Below are 19,345 nucleotides of genomic sequence, written 5' to 3' on the forward strand. Positions count from 1 at the left end.
CCTGCCTCGTGGCCTCATCCAGCCACCCCCTCATACTTTTATTCAGACGCAATAGGAGTTAAAAGGGGTGTTAACTTTTCCCACAACACATTGATTAAAAGGCCAAGTGAGCATTTGTGCAAATATCCTGGGGCCAATCAGTTAGTTTGACTCAAATGCTTGGTGCTGTGTGTTTGATTCTTGGACATGAGCTAAAGGTTAACAAGACAATAACTGGTTTGTTCCAGTCATCCAGTTTGTTCTAGCACTTTTGTTGAATCAAGAGATATCTTAAAGGTGCACTATGTAGTTTTTGGAAAGGGAGAAAGATCCTCATTGACTACTTTTTTATGCCTTTAACAAACTAAACACTTTCTACATTTTCATGACTGAATAATACATATTTTGAATAAATTACTTAATGAATATTTCTGAGTTTTTACTATTACCTCATACCTGAATATTAAAATTCCCAGTTTAAATTTCGTCTCTAAAAGTACAAAGTGCCCTTTTAAAGACTTGCAGTAAAACCCTGTAGTTAGACATCTTAAAGTACTTTTTTTTTTTTTTTGCACAGAGCCGAGTAAACATTTCAGATAAATGTTGGGTACCTTTGTTCAGGTATATTCTTTGGAGCTTTGTTGTTTCCAGACAGACAATCGTTTTTTAGTTATTCTTGTTATTTATGTTTTTGTTGCCTGCCTTGTTTTCTACGCCCTCATTTTCAATCTACTAATATGTCATAACACATTTGTACTTGTAAGTCTGACATCCAGTCGGAACAAGAGTTGTTTGAAGAATGATGATGCCATTTGAAGCTTGGTACAAAAGGATGTATGTAAGTAAAACAGAAGGCCACCGAGTGCGTAGTGCGATGGTTTGCTCTATTAATTTTAACACTAACATTAAACAAAGCAGTCAGCCCCAAGCAGCAGTGCTGCTTGCAGTAAAGACATCCTACCAGCTGGTGTCACTGCAAGTCTTGTGAACAGCCACAGCCACTTCATGGAGTGGAGAGGGTAATGGGAGTAGAGTCAACCTGGCATTTAAATGAAATTTTCCATCTATTTAAATTTAAATGGCAACAAAAAAGCTGAGTTCTTGTAATGATCGTAAAAGTTAGTGTGCGACAGTGTTTGGGGAGTCTCACAAAGAGAAACAGAACAGATATGCCTTCAACTCAGTGTGGTTTCTCTGAGGCTGGAACAGGGTGGCAGGCAGCATCTTTGCGAGACCCCAAGCTGCAACAAAAAAAATGCCACCATTTGCCAACCTAGAATTTACACTCAACACTTTTTCCTCTGTTGAATTTGTGCCCAACCTTCCAAATAACCGCAAATGTCATCTGTTTGGGACTCATCCTGTTCAGCCAAGTAGCCTGTTGCATTATGCATTGAACGGTGAAGCGTGCCAGTCATAAAAAGTATGAAGTGACTTCTTGTCTCCCTCATACGTGCTAGTTGTAGTAGTTTGCATGGGTTTAAACTGTTGTTTTGATCTGGCCTTTGAAAGATTTCTGAATAGATGTATGTATTTCTGATTTGAAGCAGCCACTAGAGTAAGTGGTCACTTTGCTTTTGTGTAAGAAAGTGTTGAACATGTGAGTGTCTGCTGTGTGTATGGACAATTAACATTCTAATTCTGTCTGTATGGTGGTAAGCAGGTGACATTTCGAGGCTCGACAGCCCTTTATTCATGACAGTGTATTGGAACTCATTAGCAGCTGTCACTGCTCCTAATTAAAAGGTCTTGATTATTGACATATGGCACTTTAATTTCTGACTGTCCGGCATATTAATTAAAGATACAGTGTTGTAAATCTGTTTGCATGTTCGAGCGGTGTTGACTTTATGCCTCAGAGGCCACATCATCCATCTCTACTGGCCTTATTTAGAGCTGAGCTTATCCATGTGGAAGCACCTGTTATGATGCATGATACAATGTGACACTGAGGCGAAAAGGCCACCGTACCGGTGACCGGCAGGCACACTGGTGTTGCCTAAACTCTAAGTGTTTGATGAATGGCTTTATGGATTTGACATTTGTCTTCCTGTGCATTTGCATTCTGCCCGGGTGAAAAATGATAAGTGGGATTCCTGCATGGAATGCTGCACAGACATTACAGGTGGTGTCTTTGCTCAGAAGAAGCACAAGCAGCCCCAGTTTTAAAATTCAGCACACGTGCTTGACAAACAAGGCCCTAATTGCATTGGTGGAATTATTTAAAGTAGATTTTTTTTTTTTTTAACAAATGGCCTTCAACATGTGTTTAAAAAGAGTGGTTCTGATATAACCCAGCCTCCATGTCACTCTAACTCATGCTTTTTAAATTAGGAGCAGACTCCATTCCCAGTCCTCAAGTCTCGTATATTTTGTTTAATTCAGTCGATGCCATTGCTGAGAGCTAGATGAAAATTTCTGCTTGGGCCATAAGGAGACAAGTTGACCAAGAGCGGTGTAAACAGAATTTCGAATTCTGTATTCAAAGCAGATTTAGAATGCAAAGTTATTCATCGTCAGCTTCCCAGATTGGTTACAGGGCATGTGGGAAAGAGAAAGTAATTAATATGAGATGGATTCCACAGCAGCCTCTTACCAGACTGAGACGGCAACAGATTGAGAGAACAAAAAAGGCAGGAAGAGGGTAAAGTGAAATGTTGTTCGACTGCAGGGGTGTATATGTACGCACACATGCACACACACAGATTTGTGAGTAGTTCTTCCCTTTCAGGTCCCCTTGTCTCACAGCGCGGTGGGAGGAACTTCCATTTCAGTACGATAAAATGAACCACAGCGGTTCTTTGATCCTTGTAGTCTTTGTATTTCCTAAACATGCTACAATCAGCACAAAGACACAACTTAAGCCTCGAACGCTCTGAGCCTGGCTCTGTGTAATGTTGATTTACCTCATACTGTCAGCAGTTATGCATCATAGTTTGTCAGTATAGCATTTCATGACCTTTTAAGTATTCGTATCACCAGCTTTAATTCATCACATGCCAGTTAAGCTCGGCTCCAAGTTGGATTGATTTTCTATTCTTGAATTATTTTCTGAAAATTAGCTCTTATTTATCCGTGTTTGAAACACGTGGCCAGCAGATGTGTTACAGATGTCATTCAAACCTTCTAATCTCCTTGTTGGGGCCCTAAAATCAACTGTACCATACATAACAGTAAGATAACACTGCAGTTGATTTTTCTTTTGACAAATCTATTACAGAAATTCTGAGAATCTGTGAAATTTGAGCATATGTTGTCCTATCGTGCCAAACGACAAACTTTCATTAACTGATATAAGTTGCGACGGGACACGCAGCAGGAGAGGTGCTCTTAGTTGTTTTGCTTGCACATGTTGCATGCAAGGCAATGTGCTGCTGGATATGGAGTGCATGTGAAGCTAATTACCCAGCACAACCAGAATCACATCTTTCTGATCACCAGCCACAACATGTGTCTGGTGTTGTGGGAACTACCACAGAAGTGGTGTAGAGTACTTTGAGAGGTGTTTATATGACTGTGTGTGGACAGTTTGTAACAGTGATCGTGTCACAACCGTACAAGACGCTGTGTTGAAATTTTACAGGTCTGTAGTTTAGATCAAAATGAAGGCAGAGTTTGAAGATGGGTAAGGTCCAAACAATAGCTAATAATGCCACTAAGCTCCAAAGCTTACTGAGCTACTCGCTAACGGCAGCTAGTTTCTACAGCCAAAGATGGCTACGACAAAGCATAGCAAGTCCAGTATACCTTTTCTAAAAGTTGACTATCTGAGGACTGTTAAGCGTATTAGATTGGCCACTTCTCTCATGTCATGTCTTCCACTGCACCATACACATTGACGTGGTGCCTCGGCTGGTGTTATCCCATTGTGAAAAGGTCTCTAGTAGATTCTTCTTGTACATGCAGCACAAACAAAAATGACAGAAAGGGACGAGTAACAAACTCAAACGGCTGTTTAATACGATGCCAACTCAATTCTGCGAGTTAACATAATGGAATTTATAACCAATCACTGCAAACAAAAGGCTTCAAGTCATTTTGAAAACTGGCCATGTAATTACCTCTCCCTTTTTTATGCATAATTCATTTTAACTTTCATAAAGAGCAGCAATTTGGGATGTCAATACAACTTTTTCAATTAAATTAACCTTTTAATGTAACAGAGCTATTCAAACGCCAAAGTTTGTTCTTGTTCTGGATCCAGTACCTGCTTATCTGTCCTGTTGGCAAGTTGCTCCACTTCACAAGGGTGATGGGCAGCCAGGAAAGAATGATTGCGTGGCCTAGTGTGCCAGTGTTTTTGAAATGCATATTAACCAAGTCGGGAACCTGAACTGTCAAAGCGCTGAGAAAAATCCATTAAAAATTCTGCCCAACCACAGATGATGGCTTTTAATGGAAGCCTAAATGCTGCCCGTGCCTGGCTGCTGGTCCAGGCCACAGTTAATTACAGCATGTTCGCCAGCTGCTCAGTCTGAAAGCAGACTTTTTTTTTTTTACCGACTGACTGACTGACTGACTGACTGACAGCAACTTTCTCTGGTATGTGAGGAGAAAATAAAAGGATCTCATCTGTTCTTGTTGTCTGAGGAAAAGTGACAAAGTGCATTAATCTGCCAGGCTGCTCCCCACCTCTAATGAAGTCTGTGAAGAATCCCTTTTAATTAAGTGCAGGGGCTGGGGTCGATGCCTCTCCTTCTTCATTAGAGGGAAGGATTTCTCCCGTCTCACAACTGCCAATGAGCGAGGTGGTGCTGCCGGCGAACATGCCTTTCACTTCTCGGTCCAGTCTATGTACGAAAGAGAGTAGGAGGAGGTTGAAAGAGAAGGGAACTAGTTTATGCAGAGTGTTGCCTCTGAATCCTCCCATATGCGAGATTTTCTGCTCTGCCTCTTGGGGAGGTACTTATCATAATCCATGGCAATGTGAGGCATTAGTCCACCAGCTTAGCAGAAGAATACTTCTGATAGGGCCACTCATACTTGGGGAAGACTCTGGGTTATTGAACCAGAGCCATCGGCCTGCGAGGGGAAAAGGTTAGCGGCCTTAAACACTTGCCTAGAGAGTTAAGTTTCTCTTTATGGCCCAGTTCAGTGTGTCTTTTGAACCTAGCAGGTCATCTCAGGCTGAGTGTTTCACGTCTGTTGAATAATGGCAAATTAACTTCTCAAGAAACTAATTCTGTCTGAACCCTGTCAGGTTTTTTTTTTAAATATTAACTTGCACCTTTTTTAGTCAAGTCGAGAAATGAAATAACACTAAATGACCTTCTTTCTATGAAGTTAAATGAATATCGGCCCTTGACAGACACATGCTGTAAGGTGGTGTGACTCAGGCTTTTACATTTCCTCAGCAACAATTGTTGGAGGCAATGAAGCGGTGTATGGAGCAGATCAGAGGTTTAAGTGTAGCCTTCCTGTGCTTTAGAAATAGCTTTCAAGGATTAAATCAATTTCTCTACTTCTTATCGCATGTCTGTAGAGAGCTGCTGTAACACCATTAAATATATATTTAGCAGGGATTTCTGGGCAAGCACGCCAGGTTCATCCAACTTTTTGCAATGTAGCTGTAATGTTGCTGTTTGTGTTAATCAATAGCCTATATGTGAGGTATGGACATTAAAGTGTTTTTCACGATTTGCTTCTGAGATCTGGCATCTATGCAAACACATGGCATGATTTAATGGGGGAAAATGACAATGCTCCGATGAAACAGTCTTACGTTAATCACTTTTCTCCACAAATAATACATTAAAGTGAAAAAAGAAATGCTCTGCAGCTTTATGTTAAAGCCATGGCATGCTTTCCACTTCACAGGAAGCTGCCCTCCTCTCAGATACGCCGTAAATGACATGGAACTCTCTGAAGTTTGTTGCTGTTATCTAAAGCTGACATACTTTACAAGCTCAGGAGCATTTTAATAGCAACCTACAGTGTTGGTAGCTATGTATCAATAAAGGCAATGGCGCGTGGCATACAACCCACCTGTCTGTGTGTGTACGTGTGGGCGGTGGCACTGCGTCTGTTTCGCTCGCTGAACACAATGTACAGTTTGACTCTCGCCACGATAATCTGAATGATTTATGGCGTCTCTCTTGCCGTTAGCCACTCTGCTGCTTCGCGGCGACACATGGTTGGAACGCCGCTACTCTGCTTGGCCTTCAGGGAAGGAAGAGCAGTCATAAAGAATTCAGTTTTCTGCTGGTTGCCATTAAATGTCTGTCAGCATTTTTATTTCATATTGTGTGCCATTCCAGCTACAGGCTATTGAATGACTTTCCTCATGGTGTGTTCTCTCTGTTGTTTTATAGGAGGAGACTGTGGCTCTGAGGAAAGAGAGGGGTGGAGTGGTCCTGGACTGCCAGTTACCTCATCTAATAGGAATTGATGAAGACCTGCTCATCACTGGAATCATCCTGTATTATTTGAAAGTAAATGGATCATTTGAACTTCACAGCTCTACATTTTTAACTGTCTTTCACAGATGGAGTACACACTACAAAGCAAACATTTTCCACATGAATAAGTAAATAAAGCACGAGTCACAATAATGCAAAAATAACAAGTGGTTCAATAATCCTTTAAAATGTTATAGGGCAAATTATAAGCTATAACATTTTATTGGCACTTTTTAAGACCAATGCTAATGTTACCAGTTTTAGCTGTCGTTAGCCTTTGGTAGCCATTGCTAGCTAATGTTAGCAATACCAGTCGATAACAACACATAACGTGGCATTTGTCGACATATAGAAGTTTCACAATACTGTGCGTATGACTGATTTTAATGACACAAAAACAAGACAAAATAAACAATAAACAATATATTGCACACCTTGTACTTAGTCTTGACGCATGGAGCAACCATCTTGGATTCTGAGCTCAGGGTAACTCAGTTTCTGAGTCAGATGTCAGAAGATGCATGCAACCTCACTTTATAGTTAGACAGCAGTTCGAGCAAGGTGGCAAGAACTCAGGGGGTAGGAACTACGAAAATGGTCAATTAAGGCCAAGTTTGTTGATGGGTCTGGTTTCATGTTATAATGTAGTAATCACTATTTCGGTCAGAACAAGAACATGTTGACGGCTGGTGTGATCCCACCGCACGATGGTCTCTAGTTTTCTCTGAAATCATTACCACCCAAGGTCCAGTGCGCTCGATAATTGCTCTGCTTGTCTAACAACAGCTTGCATATTGCATCATGACCTTTTAATCTTCACTCCAGGAGGGCAGAACACTGATCGGGAGTGACGAAGCATCATGCAGTCAGGGTATTGGTGAGTCAAGGTTACTAAACTATATTCCTGCTGCTGTGTTATCCATTGGACTGAAAATAAGCAGTTTTTCCTTTTATGCTTTCATATTTAATTGCATTGTAGTTCTCCATGGGCCCAGGCTCCTCGCTGAACACTGCGTGCTTGAGAACCGTGCTGGGACAGTGACTCTGATCCCTCAGGATGGTGCACTGTGTTCAGTCAACGGCTCTGTGGTAACTGAACCCTGCCAGCTGACTCAGGGTAAGCATTTCTGCAAAGCTAATATGCTCCTGATATTCTTTAATGAACGAGGGGGGAGGGAGGAAGGCATGTCTGTAATAATGAAGATTTCTTTCTCAGACTCACAATTATCTGACTGGTGGGAGGCGATAACACTTTCATTCATTTTGAATGCAGTTATATGAGATCACTGCATCACATCTGAAAATTAAATCCACTTTATGTCCCTGGCTCTCCCATGGCAGCGCTCTCAGGGCATGAGTGGATTGTGAACACCACTCTCGACAGGGCAGATGCCATTTCTCTTACTAAACATTTTGAAGGGCGAGAGGCCCCGGACAAAGCTCCAGACAAAGCCCCAGGCCCTCCATTTAATTGGCAGATGGAGTTGATAGGGCCGACAGGTTTGAAGTGGGCCAGAGCATTAACCTTTCAAAGGGCAGAGCCAAGCGGAGCTGAAACTCCTGCCCCCCTTGAGCCGACCGCTGCTTGCCGGGGCTGGGAGCTTTCCCCGCTCACTGCCTCCTCATCCACACTGCTTTGCCTTCCCGAGATAAAAACTGCACACAGAACGAGGCAGCGCAGGGACCCGGCTACGCTAGTCTCTTTTATAACCATTTCAATTTATCCAATATCCCCTTCAGAAACGGTCGCATCTGAAGCTATTTTCTTGAACAAATGATAGTAATTTTCAGTCCAACAGCAGCTGGAATCCATCACAGGCTGCCCTCTCAGGTGCTTTGTCACTCGTCAGAAGTCATTAGTAGTAGCAAGATTAGTATTTGCTGCAGAGAGGAGGAGGAACGGAGAGGAGACCTCGAGAAAATCTGTGGATGTGGCCATATGAGCGGCAGTCTGATACATAAACCCCTAATATCACTTCAATTCTAAAGCTTTACAAGACTTTTCAAGTTTCCTCTGAGCATTTTCCCTGGTAAATCATCCCCACGCTCTAGGTCACTGCCAATCACGTTGGGGATTGTGTTCTTCATGGCAATTCGTTCACTTTACCCCAGCAGAGGAAAATGGTGGAGAACTCTTGTGCTCTTTGTCAAGTTTTCCCCAGGTTCATTGCAGAGACAGTTCACTGCAATCCCACATAGACAGGAAGATTCCCATGGCCAAATCCTACTGCTACTCACCTTGCATTATAGATACTGTGCCACCCTGAGCCCGCCAGGTTTTCCTGCACCATTACTGTCAACTGCATCCATCTCGAAACACATCACATTTAGCCTCTGCCAGTATTTCTCACAATACAATATACAATTCGGTAGCTTGTGCAGCACTTCTACCAAATGGTTAAAAGGACACGTCACTTGTATCTGAAGTGTTATCTCTCCATCTAGATTGGTTTGGTTTGAGTTGGTTTTGAGTTTTGGGAGGCCTGTGGCGCTCAAAGCACCCCAAAATACATCTGGAAAACTCGACAGCCTTGTCTCTTTCCAGAAATCATGACCCAGTTACTCAAGATAATCCACAGAACTTGTTTTGAGCAGTCTCATGTAGGAACTAGTGAACTAAGCTAGCTATTATTACAGCTCAGCCGAGGATGAATGTTGCGTTCAAGTATTCTTCGGGTGTTTCTTTTTCCCGAGTTGGGAAGTCGTTCTTCCGTCTTCGGTGTGTTCATGTGCGTCATGTCGGAATGTAGGAGCAACAAAAAGAATTAGTTTTGCATTTCATCGCTCAGAGCTATAAACATTGAGCAACAAGAAATACAATGACTATACAATACATGACTTTGGTAAAAGTTTCTTACCATCAACCCATTGTTTACTTTCGTCCACCATGTTTGAATTATACATATTTTTGACCTCTTCCCACATCTCCCCCCAGGTGCCATCATACAGCTAGGAGGAGGAACTGTACTCCGGTTTAACCACCCGACTGAAGCTGCCCACCTGAAAGAGAAACGTCAGGTACAGACGGACAGTACCCCAAAACCACCACAAACAAACCCTGTTGTGTTCTTGTACTATTCTGCTGTTTTTGTAAAGCTGAGGGAGCATCTCTTAGAAAAAGATGCTGCCTCAAATGCATTTTTTCCTGCTGGTAATTTTGTAAAAGCGAGTCAGCATCATGCACTTTGTATCCATTACTACCAGCTGTGATTCCTGCTTCCTTCAGCAAACATTGCTCATGTTGAACTCTTATGCACACTTCACATCAGAAACCCCACATGCAAATTCTTTCTGATCAAAATAAGAACTACTGCCCGCTTTTTTAGCTGCTACTGCTTGTTTTTGCCTTTTTAAGTATGAAGCTCTACGTCTAGTTGTCATTAATTTGGCTCACGAAAAAAGATCTGCACATCATGAGCGATCTCCCCTCAATGTTGATCTGTTTTCAACCTTAGAAAAAGCTTTCTGCTCTCTGTGAATGAAGGCCAGGTGCAACAGCTTTCAAAACTGGCTGCCTTTCGTCCAGCTCGCAGCGGCTCCCTCTTGGCTTTCATATACTTTCATGTGTTTCTAAAGAAGCATTGTGTTAATGCTCTCTTCTCAACCCATGAAATGGCAATGGAGTTTCTCTCCAATAATTTTGCTAATGTTTAAGTACCCTTGAGAAGTTTGAGTTGCATAAGCGTGAGTGGGTGTACGAATAAAAAGCCGTAAGGGTTTATGCACAGGGCAGGAATAATTTTAAATTTAGTAAACAATGGCTGCAAATGTCAAATGTTTAAAGTTGGAAACGGAATCTTTTACTGCAGTTTGTTGTGGTGCCAAAAGTGCTGCTGGTGATAGTTGATCTCCGCCAGAGAGTACTCCGTGCCTGATGATCATTACATATAATTTATTACATATCACATTTTAATACAATTTTGATCTTAAATCAAAAATCGATCGAAATGAGCCTTCAATTTCAACACTGGAAACCAAATGCAGTATCTCTGCTTCTCTCCTCTGCTGTCTGTTGGAGTTTGACACACTCAGACAGACTCCATGGTGCATTCAGGTGCACGCCTTAAACTCTGAAATCTACATTGCTTCGTATGGCAAAGGACGTGCACCAACAGATACACACTGGTGCGTTCAAATGCACCTCATACATTTTTTTAAAGACGGTTGTCAGGGCATAAAAGTCTAACCATAGCATAACTGTCGGTGCTGAAATTTTTTAGAAATCAAATTGAATCTTGATCATAAACTTGAAAGTCAAATCTAATTGTGGATTTGAAGAATCGTTACGCCCCTAATTTTGAGTATCTTTTATTTTCCTTTCCTATCCATTCATATCTACAGAGATGTGGGGAAACAAATGTAACCTTAGACAGTAAATTTGTTCTAAGGCAGCCACAACAATGAAATATCTGTTTATGAACGACGCCTCAGAAAAGCTTTTGTTTTACAACGTGAATAAATGGATGCGACAAAAATGGCACTCAGCAGAGCGCCTGCCTCCACCAAGGCCCAACAGTCGCCTTTTAATTCAGTCAAACCTAATCCAATAAGACATATTTATTAACCATACATTTTTTTTAAATTTCCCATCAAATTGTACTCTCATAGATACCACCCACCGAAAATCATCAAGATCCATGCATTATTCTCTGAGAAATTAACGAAAATGTCAAAATCTGTTGAAGGAAGTGAGAAAAAAGTCCTGGATCCGTCCCTTTTATCCGGCTCCACACCAAAAGTTAATGGGGTCTATTCTGGGCTGAGACCCATCTTCATCCAAGTTTCAGTTTCAGTAGTTTTTGTGGAATCCTGCTGACAGACAAACCAACCAACAGACGGACACATAACCTCCCTGCCGGAGGTAATTAGGATTTTATTACATGGATCAACAGGAGAAAAAACTGCACTTGAATCATTACTTTTGCTGCCAGTTGTCTTTAGAAGTCGCAAAACAAGCAGAACGGAGCTCTGTTCACCGTTGAAATGTGCCGAAAGATTTTAGGCTCAGAAACTGCTGGTTAGTCAATTTATTAGCAGCTACATGATGAAGCCAAAGGGATCGTCCAAACTATTTGTTGAGCCAAATTTACTGAGAACTACCAATTAGGGGAAGGATACAAAAAATGTGTAATTGGATCAGTCAGTCTAAAATGGCTCAGAGCAACCATTCTGAAAAAGTGATGTGAAGCAGGAGTCCTGTAGACAGACAGGCTGAAAGAGTTGCAGGCTTCCAGTCCTGAGATGGTCGACACTGTGCATACAAATATGACTGCCTGGGTGCTTCACTACTCTCAGCTTTATGGCAGAGTGAAAGGTAGTGTTGGAAAATTCACACGGCATGTGGCATATTGTTTGTCAGAGGACAATCAAACATATAAACATACATAAGCAATGAACAATTACAGACTCTGATAATGTTGCTCTAAAGACATTTTTAAAATGAAGTTGGGTCGAGCACCATTTTTTATTCAAAAAAAGTTATTTTAGAATACGAAGGAAAATGACTCACTGACTCACTGATCAGTGAAGGCTGCGACTCAGATTGAGCCCTCTTTAAGCACTTCCTCCTGCGCTTTATTTCATGTTGTGAAATGGATTCACAAACCATTTTATAGACACAGCTGTACTTCTGCTTTTTTGACAGTTTTCTGCTCTCTGCATTATTTAAAATGGCACATTATTACAGCCAAGTAAAGTGCAGACATCCAGGCCCCGCTGCGGTACCAAGAGGAGCCTTTGCCATTCATTTTTAACATCGATTCCAAATGAGATGGTCTCAAGAGTTCCACATTCGCTCAGCCTGAATATGTGCCAGCTCACCCAGAATGTGTGCAACTGATGTGAAGAAGTGGCTTTTAAAATAGTAGCAAATTGCATAACAGTCCCTCTTAGTATTTAGAGTGATAATGCGGAGAGAAAAACTACAATAATGGAGCAGGTTGTACATTACGGCTGCTCTCTTCTGCGACCATTTTATTTTGGGAATGTGTGATAGTTTCATGCTGCGTTCCCTCATTTTTTGGAAGAGCTTTGATTTACTAGATATTAGATTTGACATTTCTTCCAATTGTTGTCAATCTACCCTCTCATGTTCTGTGCCACGAATACTGATGACACACACTACATACTATAATTAAACCATTATGTAATTGTGAATCTACCTCAGGCAGTTGTCACTCATTCCTCACACTCCGACAGATTTTCATTTCACAGTGCTCTCTCATTCTGTCGTCTGCAGAGCGGGCTGCTGTCTGCCGTCAGCCTGTCCTTGACTGACATGTCCAAATCTACTGAGAATCTGTCCAAGGTGATGCTTCAAAATCCAGGGTGAGTTTTATGCAGTCATACTGTTTAACAGGCTGAACTGAACCCACTTCACCTCAATCTCCTCTACGTGTCTGCTTTTTGAGCAGCGTTCTTCGGCCACGTAGACCAAATCAAGGCCATAAATCATGGCAGCTATTTTGTGAGGAGAGGTGGGAACATGCAAAAAGCCATTCTGACATTCTGGCATGTCGCCTGCCACCAAGGGCGTGTCCCAAACCGACCTCTACTTCTGTAGGTAGTGAACTGCCTCATGTCTGGTGCACTTGCAGTTCAGCTCCCCAGAAAATTCCCAGAATGCACTATAAAAAATGGAAGGCACTGATTGGAAGCGACATCATCCTCTTGTGCTTCTTCACACTTCCTGCAGATCCCTTTTTTTAAATTAGGCCTTTCTCAATCTGCCTTCTCGTCTGCATTTGTGAATTATAATCAGCCGGAGTACCATCCAGTTCCAAGTCCAAATTTAGGTTGAGTCCGAATGGCCAGAATGGTTCTTTCTCTGCTCATTTTGTCTACTTGTCAAGAATGGTTGATGAGTGTCCCAGCATGGTTTTAGCGGCGGAGGTTGACATCATGAGCCACTGTTATAATTTTGTTTTTCAAACCTTGTTCTTGCCAAGTTCTGTGGTGAGAAATGTACCATTTTAATTTTGAATATTTTGTCAGTACATCAAAATAATGCCTTCTTTAAAATCTGCTCTGTTCTTTGAAGGTATCGGACCTGCTGGGCTACCAAAAAATGTCTATGGTCATGTCTCATCCCAGATTTGCAATTTAAGATAAACATTGGCCTCATAGTCTAAATCCAATATCGGGTCATAGTACAATAGGGCTGCCTCTTTTTTACAATTGTTTCTTTATATTGTAGGTCTTACTAAACTTTTAAATGAAATTGGTTAAACTATATAAATGAATAGGGGCTGTATAGTGTATGATATTTAATTTTGTTTTATTAATAAAGTGATTAATTAATATAAGATACTGGGTCTGTTGTCACGGTCACCGCAGATGAAAGCCTGTTAACTGGGCCTCTTTGATTTAAGGTTATTTTGAATTTCAAACAGCCGAGGACTCAAACTTTGCATACTCTGTGGTGAGAGAGGCCTACTGTCACAACAGATAGACACAACTGCAACTTATCAAATAACAGAAGGTCGATTTAGGATTTATCAGTGAAAACAAACCAATAAATAACAGTGATAATGAATTAACTTATCCCTATAGGTGTCACTTACATTGAGGTAGCCGGGGACATGTTCACAACACTTTTTTTGAATTGATGAAAATGTGCTCAAAAATAGCTTGTACCAAGATATGCTATCTAACAAATGAGATTAAGTGAATTTTGATGGGCCATAATGCAATTTTTTTTCCTGCCATTATTATCTAATCTGACTACATACGCGCTCCTCATTACATTGCCTAAAATAACATATTATGAAGATCACTTGAAAACTTTCTTTTTCATCTGAGCCCTTATTTGGGATAACCAAGGGCTTAACTTGTGTTGAAAAGTTATGGGGACATGTTTCCAACGATGTTCAATCCCAGAGAGTTCCTGAGTTTTATTCAGGGAAATATGTTTAATGTGGTCTCCTGTAGCTATAACTTCCTGAAGAGAGTCAGAAGGAAGGGAGTCAGCGATCATGACTAAACGTAACTAAAACTTTAATGCTTACCTCGTCAATGAACATTTATGCCTGAGTCACGTATAGATTTTAATAAGAACATGTGGTTGTTTAGCACTGAAGAGACTCCCATGATTCCATGCTACTTATAACTTTAATGTTATTTTGATTGAGAGTCCCGTAGCGGCAGACGTCCTATGCTTTTAAAGTGAAATATAGACTGCACCAGTTTCACATAGATTGTCTAAATGTTCTCTACATAAATCAAACTTCACTATTTATTTTTATTATCAGCATCATTTTTTTTGTTTTACACTATAGTCTAGCAAACTCTGAGAGACATTATGTTAATGTGACTGATCTTTATATCCTCCCGCTGCCTTGGAACTGTGTGGCAGGTCATTGATCTGTCAGCATCCCAGTGTTCATTGAATTAGTGCCCGAAATCCAATTCACTCTCTAGTGATTCACCACCTACTGAAGTAGTGAGCAATTTGAGCCACCCCCCACCCCCTAGTCTCTCACGATCTGATAACCCTGATGTTTTACAACATGTGGAGCTGTCTGACATGTAATTTCCCTCACAGTGCAGTGTGTCCCCCCCCCCAGAAAAAAAAGCTGTTTGCTTCCAGCTCAGGTGATTCATACTGCATTCAGTCTGTCACCTGAGCTGCTGCTCTGATGCTGCATAGATATGACTGGGTGAAAACACGTGTATATAGAGGACTACTACAAGGCTACTGTTAGTCGACTACACCCTTCTTCATTATGCCGCATCAGTGTGAAAATGTCAAAGAAAAACGCACTTGGTTCGGTGTGAAAGAGTGGGTGGAAGATGGAGAACAGTGGAAGTCAGTAGGAGTCTGTGACGGACAGAGACTGAAGTCTGTAGGTGTTTAGAAATCAGCAGGCAACTAGTTTTTTCGGTATAGAAACAATAAATTACACAGAGGTGAATATGGCGGTACATTACATCGCAAAATACACTTGATTTTGATACCTCTGTGGGTTTAAATTTTAACTTGACACACACGTAATAATATTAAACGCTGCATTCAACTGATACTCACCTTTTTTTTTTTAAAACCTCCTCTCACCTGGCACACTGAACCATCTTCTCTTCCAGCACTGACGACGGGCAGTAAGAGAGGTATCTTCTTCATCTCTCATCTCCCAAATATGTATTCCGTCCTTGTTCTGCTTGTTGCTCACATAGCGTGAACCCCCTCGCAGCAAGGACAGAATTGATCAGCCAGTTTGCCCAATCATCTTGGAAGTAACCCTCAGTAGTAAATAAGGGCATATCATTTAAATTCAAGGAGTGGCTGCGGATGTCTGTTCGGCTCTGGGAGCAGTACGAGATATCAATGAACTGACCTGCAGTTGCTTGAGGGGGTGCTCCATCGCAACAAAGGCAACCTGCCCATTATCGGCTACATCAGTTGGATCACAGACTGTCTCACTCGAGAGTTCGGACTGGAAGAGGCTAAGTGCATTAACAGAAAGTCTGACCTGCCTTTGACAGCATGGGAACACTTCACATTTTTGTATTTATTCCGATCTTTGGTTCCCTGATTTTTAATGTGTGCGATATCAAAGTGCATTTATGTCAACTGAATGCAGATTTTCTCATCTAGCAGTGTAATGAAATAAGCAATGTTGAGCTTTCAGTCTGGAAACCTTTCAAGATGAATGTGTGTGGCTGTGTTTGTTATGTTAGGGTCATTAGCTTTTTGTGTTGTGTACAAAGTTGGCCCACTGTGATTGAATCATTCGTTATTAAATGGACTGTGTAACAGCAACAGTATATTGAAGCCAAGTTGGATCGCAGCACTTTCAAACCCAGCGACTGTGGACTCCGAGAGCTACCAGTGATGGATCGGGCCCAGCTGGTGGCTGACCCATGCGGCTTTTAATGGCCACCTTAGCTCTGAAAGTCGTCATCTGACAGCCCTCTCAGTATCCCCCATCTCTGGCTGGAGAACCAAGTGGTAGCTTAACCATTTGCCTCTTCTGGCCACTGACAGGCTTTGATTACAAGCATTACAACCTCTTGCAACTGTGTTTTTACACTGGTTAACGTCCGTCACTCTTGGAGCTCCAGTGCCACTTAATGTGTCCTAGAGTAGCTAAAACAATCTTACCTGCAAACCTATCAAGCTCTGAGAGCTGTGATGTCTTTTTTTTCTCTTTTTCTATCACCTCACTTTAAGCTACTCTTTTATTTTTTCGTCCTTGAGTCTCAGGGCTTCCATAAAGTACCATTTTGCATCCTGACAATAAAATACAATAGGTGCTTGCTTTTTTTGCTTTTTGGTCCGTGATATAGGCTGTTCAGACCAAATGAAGGACAGCCTTACACGACTGACATCCTCCGCAAAACAAGAAGAAGCCACAGCAACAGGCAGAATGGTGTAATAATCCATTCTGCCTGTCTGATTTTCATGTGATTCACTGTCATGCAAACTATGTGTTTGGGCTCTCTTAACCTGCCAATGTTAGAAGCAGATATTTATGAACATACTGTTTCAATGAAGCACCCAATCACTGGTTTTTAAGAGTTGTTAAGTGAGGAGTAAATGGCAAAAGTTTGTGAAACTCTGACAAATTCAAAATTATTCATGCATTCTTGTAAATTTGGCATTAAATGCAAAACATTAAGTTGGTTCTTTCCTTGTAAAAAGAGTCAGTTCACGGCATCACTGTACCAGTCTGTATGCTTTCATGTCTAAAGTGCTGTTTGAACACACTTTTCAACTAATTTCATCATTTACACTAAATTTATGAAAGAAGACCATAAACATGTCAAATTTGGCAAGTACAGTAAGCAGTGACCAATATAGACAACTTCTTTGATGCACATGGAGAAAGTCCCCAGACTCCCTTTAAAAAATTGCTCAGTTTTTAGAGTTGTGGAAATATGAGAAACGTTATAACCTTTGTGAAACCTCGCCTTTGACAAATTCTTTAGTATTTAGGTCGTCTTATTTATTCAGCAAATGTTATACATGAAGATATTTCTTTTTTTGGGTAAAAGTTTGTTCCATTGATGTACGTGTTTATTTGAATGTGAGATCCGATCACAACCTTTTTGCAAGCGGTAAACAAGCTGTTTATGTACAGCCAATATCCCAGGTTGCTCTTTGAACTATCTGGTTTGGAGTTTCATAAAAACGGCCACAAAATGAACTGGAAATATATGGTATGAGGTGTGTTAAAGGGTGCATATGAAAGGATGTTTGACTCTTCATCTAACGTGTACATGCATGTCGTGGTGACTAGGAGGATGGAAGAGAAGCTCAACCAGCAGGAGGTAGAACAGCAGGTCCAAGAAAGCCAGAACAGACGCAACCGTGACATCAAAAGACTTTCGGAAGAAAACAGTGGGGCTCCCCATCAACTGAGAGCAGAAGAGAAGACAACGGGGGCAGAGATAAAGGAGACTGGCAGTGGGTAAGTTAAGGGGGAAGCGATAGAACTGCGCTCTCTGCGGTGATGTTAATGAATGTGTTGTTTGTTAGCCAGTTTTGTTCAGTCATTCCACGGCAAGAACAGTGTAAACCTCTGCATGTGAGCAATGAGTGTGACTGGAAGAAATGGTATCCAGAAAATTTGGTCAGCTTCTTAGACTGAGAATCCCAGATCAGTGTTCCTCCATTTATTCATGTGAGTAGACAAACGAAGCTGACTACAGGGCATCCTCGGCGCTGATCCTCAGGATCTGCAAAAAATCCCTTAATCGTCGCGAGGACCTGCGCTGTGCTCCTCTTGTTGATGTTGTCAATGCTTTAGTGCTCCCGCTCCCCCCCTCCACCCATCAACCTGCCGCAAAACACAAAAGCTGAGCCAAAGCCGCTGTTTACTGTCATAAATCATTCTGAGCTGTATATTTGGTGTCTGCTCCCCCCCCCCCCCCCCCCCCCCCCCCCCCCCAACCCCCCCTCCAGAGTGCTGAGTATTGTATGTAAATCCTCAAATCAACATGCACAGATTCTATTTAATTTCACAGCTAGTAGAGTGGCTCTAATCTCATCCAGCCATTTGGGCTGTTTGCTTTTCGAATCTAATGGATGTTTTTTGTGAAGGGGGGCTGTTCGGGGGTGGGGGGGGGGTTATTGCAGTCTTGTCTTTTGCCTGCAAACAGTTTGAAAGTCTCCAGTGTCACACCACAGCAAATAATTGAATCTGCCGTTGAAAAGAGGCCTGGCAGCATGTATAAGCATATAAACACAGCCTTATTGTGCACACGCCTCCACGTATCAAAACACCATTTTGGTTCTCTGATAGAATATGAAATGTATTATTTCATATCTGCACTGTCCTTTTTTCAGCCGGATGGATGTGCTGTCAACGGAGACAGCTGAGTCCAAAGTGCCTAGCAGCTGTCCAACCTCTGCCACAATAGAGAAGCTCATGACCACAGTATGTATTCACTCGTTTTGCTACGGTTACACCTCACACTCTTGATTCAATATAGTAGAAATAAGAATTTAATCAATATGCCATGGGTAGTTTCCACATGGAGTTGAGTATGTCTTTCAATTTGTTTTTAAGAAATTGAATAAAGCTTAAACACAGTGGGCCAATAGGGAGACCTTGTTTTGCGGTTTTTGTTTATCGAGACACTATATTGCCACTGTGCGACTGAAGTAGTAGTCCCTTTTTGTTTTTGCAAAGCAGAGCAAATGTCAATACCCACCGCATCCTCCACCCCCCACGCACACACTCAAGCCAGACCCAATACAAATTTTTATGAGGCATGAAATACTTTTTCCCTTGGCTTGTTGTGTTTGTTTATTATGCACATATTTAAACCCTATTACACTTTCCTGTAGGGGTTTCAAAGAAAATGACACTCATTTTGTGAAAGCATATTGCAATGAGAGCACTTTTGAAATATCTCTGTTTATACATGCACCTCGTTGTTCTTCACTCCATTTTCTTGCGCATGTATTTACGTATTCAAATATAATTGAATACATAAATATATATGTTTAAAAAGGGCGCTGGGTG

At 41.5% G+C, this 19,345-nt stretch overlaps 1 protein-coding gene across 3 annotated transcripts in view; it reads left to right on the forward strand.

Annotated features, from left to right (window-relative positions):
* Positions 1 to 19,345, forward strand: part of kif16bb (kinesin family member 16Bb) — a 55,846-nt gene that overhangs the window by 6,486 nt on the left and 30,015 nt on the right. For 2 of the 3 annotated variants that reach the window (XR_012180129.1, XM_073481698.1), the window contains exons 13-19: positions 6,291 to 6,410; positions 7,203 to 7,254; positions 7,357 to 7,494; positions 9,313 to 9,395; positions 12,616 to 12,704; positions 17,615 to 17,785; positions 18,664 to 18,754. Coding sequence is in view for 2 of the 3 variants with exons in the window: in XM_073481698.1 (XP_073337799.1) it covers positions 6,291 to 6,410; positions 7,203 to 7,254; positions 7,357 to 7,494; positions 9,313 to 9,395; positions 12,616 to 12,704; positions 17,615 to 17,785; positions 18,664 to 18,754 (744 nt within the window). In the remaining variant the exon portion in view is untranslated. Of the gene's footprint in view, positions 1 to 6,290; positions 6,411 to 7,202; positions 7,255 to 7,356; positions 7,495 to 9,312; positions 9,396 to 12,615; positions 12,705 to 13,416; positions 13,513 to 17,614; positions 17,786 to 18,663; positions 18,755 to 19,345 lie in introns of those variants that run through there. The other variant, XM_073481699.1, reaches the window with a different exon arrangement.

This window comes from Pagrus major, chromosome 15, assembly GCF_040436345.1.
Source record: "Pagrus major chromosome 15, Pma_NU_1.0".
NCBI classification, from domain to species: Eukaryota; Metazoa; Chordata; class Actinopteri; order Spariformes; family Sparidae; genus Pagrus; species Pagrus major.